Source organism: Ostrea edulis, chromosome 4 (genome assembly GCF_947568905.1).
Source record: "Ostrea edulis chromosome 4, xbOstEdul1.1, whole genome shotgun sequence".
Classification (NCBI taxonomy): Eukaryota; Metazoa; Mollusca; class Bivalvia; order Ostreida; family Ostreidae; genus Ostrea; species Ostrea edulis.
Genome location: NC_079167.1, coordinates 67,232,817 through 67,237,798, shown reverse-complemented (window position 1 = coordinate 67,237,798; position 4,982 = coordinate 67,232,817). Strand labels below are relative to the sequence as shown.

The 4,982-nt window shown below is 31.0% G+C and overlaps 1 protein-coding gene across 2 annotated transcripts in view; it reads right to left on the bottom strand.

Annotated features, from left to right (window-relative positions):
* Nucleotides 1-804: 804 nt before the first annotated feature.
* Nucleotides 805-4,982, bottom strand: part of LOC125667950 (thymidine kinase, cytosolic-like) — an 8,469-nt gene continuing 4,291 nt past the window's right edge. Inside the window, exons 6-7 of one of the 2 annotated variants that reach the window (XM_056163562.1) lie at nucleotides 4,338-4,457; nucleotides 805-1,621 (exon numbers count right to left, since the gene is read on the bottom strand). In XM_056163562.1, coding sequence (XP_056019537.1) covers nucleotides 1,430-1,621; nucleotides 4,338-4,457 — 312 coding nt within the window. In that variant the 3' untranslated portion in view covers nucleotides 805-1,429. The remainder of the gene's footprint in view (nucleotides 1,622-4,337; nucleotides 4,458-4,982) is intronic. The other variant, XM_048901644.2, reaches the window with a different exon arrangement.

The window sequence follows — 4,982 nt, the reverse complement described above, 5'->3', positions numbered from 1 at the left end:
AGTCTATGATTGTTATAAAAAATGTGTATCAGGCTTGATTATCCTAGCCTTAATTATTCGTACTATAATTGCCATCTTGTTTTGTAGTTTGAGAATTACCCACATACTGATGATGTATGACAAACAATAGCTTCTTCCTCTAACCATGGAAAACGTGCACAAAGTTTGATGATCCTAGCCTAATATAAGTACCATTTTCATCTGACCCACAAGTTAATTGTTCGACATCAATTACCATTGCACATTCAAAGACTACTTTCATTTGTGAAAGAACAGTAGAAATTGATTGTTTTAACGTTCCTCTCAAGAAGTTTTCTCTCATACGGAGAGAGAGTAGAAAAGGTACACTGCAGTGTTTTTTGTACTTGATAATCATTTTGGATCAACATTCATCATGTAGTTTCCAGGGAAGGGGTGGTATATTGATAAAACTGTGAATTTAGTTTTTTGTTGGACATCCAACTTTTGATCTTGCCCCTTATTGTAAAGGCAAAAAAAATCTTTAGTAGGCAGTTATAAGGACATCCATAAAAGTTTATCCAATACTTATTTTTATTTCGGAAAAAAGTGTTGAGAGAGAAAACTAGGAAGGAAACTACACCACTTGTCCCCACTAATCTATCTTTCACATTCTGTGAGTTACTATAATCTTTCACATTCTGCGAGTTACATTTATGGAGACATAACTAAAAGACAGAATATTTGACCCCATAATGTACTTCTGTCCTTAAAAAAAGAGACCAGTTGGCAAAAAATATCCTCACTTTACACACTCTCTCTCTCATAGAAGACCACAATTACTACTTGGCTCTTTCATAATTTATATTAAATGCTTATTAAAATATTTGACATCACTTGAGTATGCGACAATATATATATTGCTGGTAAACATCTCTGAATGAGATGAGAGATCATTAATACCTGAAACAAAATACAACACACTTATCAACACGACGCTTATATATGATGAATAATGATTAAATACATATTAAAAATACAATCCATACTTCAACTTCTTACTAAAATAATTCATTTGTTCACACAGTATTTACAAGGAGAAAACAAAACTTGTGCCTAATCCCATTGTACACCACTGATATAAATATGCTCAAAATCAAATTATTCATTGTAAATGTGAAATTATTCAAAGGCAGATTAAAATTTATCAAATACAAATACAGACATGTGTGACAAGCAACTGTTACAGTTTATGAGACATTAAAAGCAAACACACAAAATCAATAATATATTTATAAAATGATGAATTTCCTTGAACATCTGTTGAATAATTTAACAATGAATTTATCACATTAATGGCCAGCTTCAGATAGCATACTAAGGCACATTTCACATCTAAATACTTAGTGGATTTCTCACATGATGATGAATTACATTACAAAATGTTGCTCACAATAAATGTCTACCAATTTCAACACTTGTTTTTAACGGGAGAGTTGAAGAGTTTCCTGTTGGCAATCATTTTTTCCTCCTTGCCAGGTAGAAGGATGGGGGTCCTATTGTGCTTCTTCGGCGATGATTTGACTGGGGAGAGGAAGCAGGTTCGACAAACGGCCAGGTACATCTCAGTTCCACCAATAACCTCTACCTGTAAATTTTTATGCTATGAGACAAAAATCTCGTTAAAACCATAGAAACTATTTGTATATGCGCATATATCTCATTAGAAATACTATTCATAATCATGAATGTAGTTTGAAGCCAAAATAAATATCATAACTATTGAATATGATATATTGGCTATCAGGAAGAAATTATGTTTGGTATACATGAATACTAAAAATTCTGAATAATTATATATCTGTTGAAACATTATCAAATGGTAGTAATAGCTAGTAATATTCCCTAATTCTCTTCCTTAGGAAGTAAAAAAATATAGCTAATAGAGCTAGTTTTAAATCTGCTGTCAAGTTGCATCTTGCAGAAGAAGCTCGTAGGAGGGAAGAAAGCATTTAAATATAAAATGGTTTTTTATGGTAAAGTGTATAATGATACATTTTTAAAAATATTTTGTATCAATATAAAATTAAACAATGTACATAATTTTACATAATTTGGACTAGGAAAATCATCTAATGTTCAATCTTATTTTTGTCTATGCTGTCTTAGTCATACATAATCTATAATCAACTCATAACTTCTAAGGACCCCATTGGAAATAAGCAAGTTTCGCAAATTGCTTTCATGGGTTATCCAAGACAAAGAATAAGATTGATTTAAAGTATATAATTTATATTGTCTGTGATAAGACCTGGTACTGTGATAACCATGTATTTTGATAATGATGTTGTTGGTGGCTATAGCTGTGATAATATCTGGAGTGCTATTGTGTATATATGATAGCAATGTGCAAAAAATTCATTTGTGATCCCTAAATGACATTATTAATGTATTTTACAATGTATTTGATTATGATTTGTAATTGATCTGATGATTTGCCTGAACAAATATAATAATAATTATAGCTATGGTTATTTAATTAACAGACAAATATTTGATGCTGTGCATGCATTTTTAAATTCAAAAAGACTTGTAATCTAATGCTCTATTGAATACCAATTGTGTATATTAAAAATGATTTTTTTTCCACAATTGCAACTTTTTATTCATTTGAATTTCTTTACTATAGTTCTATTGTGACATTGTATTTTGTGAAAAGGATATATATATATACTATAAGTGATTGGGAAGGCCAAAATGGCCTATGGGACTATGGCCCCACGGTTCAAGTTTTCAATGAGCCATTTTCAAATTTAATGGGCCATCAACATATTTTGAATGACCATTTTCAATAAATAGCAAATGTGCAGTGGAACATTATTGTTTTAATTGAAACTCTGAACCATGACCACGATCTTTTCCATCACTCTTGAAAATGTTTCTACTTTGTTTCAATGTCCCCTTCTCAACGGTATCATTGCTTTTATCGGCATTGGTAGTTGAAGACGGTCTCTCGTTGATTTTTCCCCATATTTGTTGTTTTTTTCACTTTCGGTTGTTTCTATAGGTCCTTGGACTTCCGAAGCTTAAGCATGAGAAGACGCGATGAGATGTGAGGAAATAGTTTATTGGCTACCTATTTTGATTTGTATTGCTTCAACCAATGAGATTTGGTGTATCAGAATACATAGGAATTAAAAATGAAAGTACAAAAAAATAAGTAAGTTGTACCCAATTCATTCTAGAGAAAAAAACGCAAGTTACAATTGATAATGAATGCGCACTTTGGTGCATGGATTAGATAATTCAATGCGCCAATTTTCACTTCAATGGGGCTATGGCGCAGGGCACATGGCCTTCCCAATCACTGTACTATGCCTGTTTTCAAATCCATTTATGCTTCATACATAATAAAATATTGTATTTATAAATCAAATATGTAATCTCATCATTGAAAGGGAAACTACTCTTACATTGAAACATATAGATCAAAATCAGAGAAATTGCAATAATTGGACACGAGATGCATGCTTTAAATGATATTATTATTAGGCGACATTACATATCAGAAATATTTTATACTAGACCTAATGTTATCAAATTTCATAATCAATTTGCATCCATAGTGTTAAATCTAAAGCAAACTAGCATGGCACCATGCCATGCCCTTTTTAATTGCACCATGCCTTTTTTTCTCTATAAAATTTTTAAAAATATATGTTAATATGAACAATTGTTCTTTATTTCACATGGTTGATTGAAAAGTTTAAAATCAAGGCAGCAGGTACTAACTTTTAAAGATGCTAAATGATTATTCTATTACTAGCGTAGTATGATACAATGAAAGTGCCCCGAAATTGTCTTGCCGCGATGAAAAGTGCCCTTTTGAACATATGATATGTGGGGGCCTCTCTGGATCCTAGATTTAACACTAATCCAAAAATGAAAAATGACCTTTAAAATTGTGTAAATACATACAGTTAATTACCAAGAGAGTAAACACCACCAAAAATGAAAAATGAATTTTAAAATTGTGTAAATACATAGTTAATTACCGAGAGAGTAAACACTAGGTTTAATGTATATAGAGTATTATTATTGTTCTTATTTATCACAAAGATTGTGATGTAAATTTATATGAATTGTGCATGTGTGAATATTGTTTTTGAATGCATGTTTAATATGTAATATGTTTTCTATGTTGTGTAAACAGAGAATGAGAAAAATAAAAACTTGAAATGAATGAAACTTAAAATGATAAAATCTGTGTAAAGAATACAATCATTTATTAGTTTTTTTTCCTTAAACATATATGAGCTTTAAAAGAAAATGGAGATATCAATACCGTTAAGAAACAATCCATGTGAAGAAATACTTACTGCTGTTTCTGTTCCTCTCCGCTTGGTGAACGACCCCTCATTGTTACACCTCATACACACTGCCGTTAGTTTAATCACACTCTCAGCCAGAGGTACCAGGTTCAAAATATTTCCAAATCCCTAAGAAGAAAATTTATTGCATGGTACATGGCATAGTTTACTTAAACACAAATCACTTTTGAACTTCATGCACTCATTATTTCATTAAGGGAATTATAAAAGATGGGTTGTTTTTTTTTAATGCTTTAAAGGGGCATGGACACGATTGAGCTGAAAATTTCATTTTTCTAATTTTATTGTTTACAATGCCCAACTAAAGTATTTCTAATGGTCAACCAAAATCTTAATATCACTTTTTGAATTACAAGTGAGATACAGCATTCACAATTCTTTGTTCTGTCAACAAGACTCGTGCCATGTTTTTGTTTACATATAGATAGCTTAATAGAAAATAACATGTGTAAAACAAAAGGATTTGTACTAAACATTAGAAACTGTTTAATTGTGTTCAGAATTAACATGTAAATTGAAAAATCTGCTTTAAACCAACATTCACAAGTATATTCAACATATGTAGACAAAAACATGGCGCGAGCCTTGTTTACATAACAAAGAATTGTGGGCTCTGTATCTTGTATCTCCCAT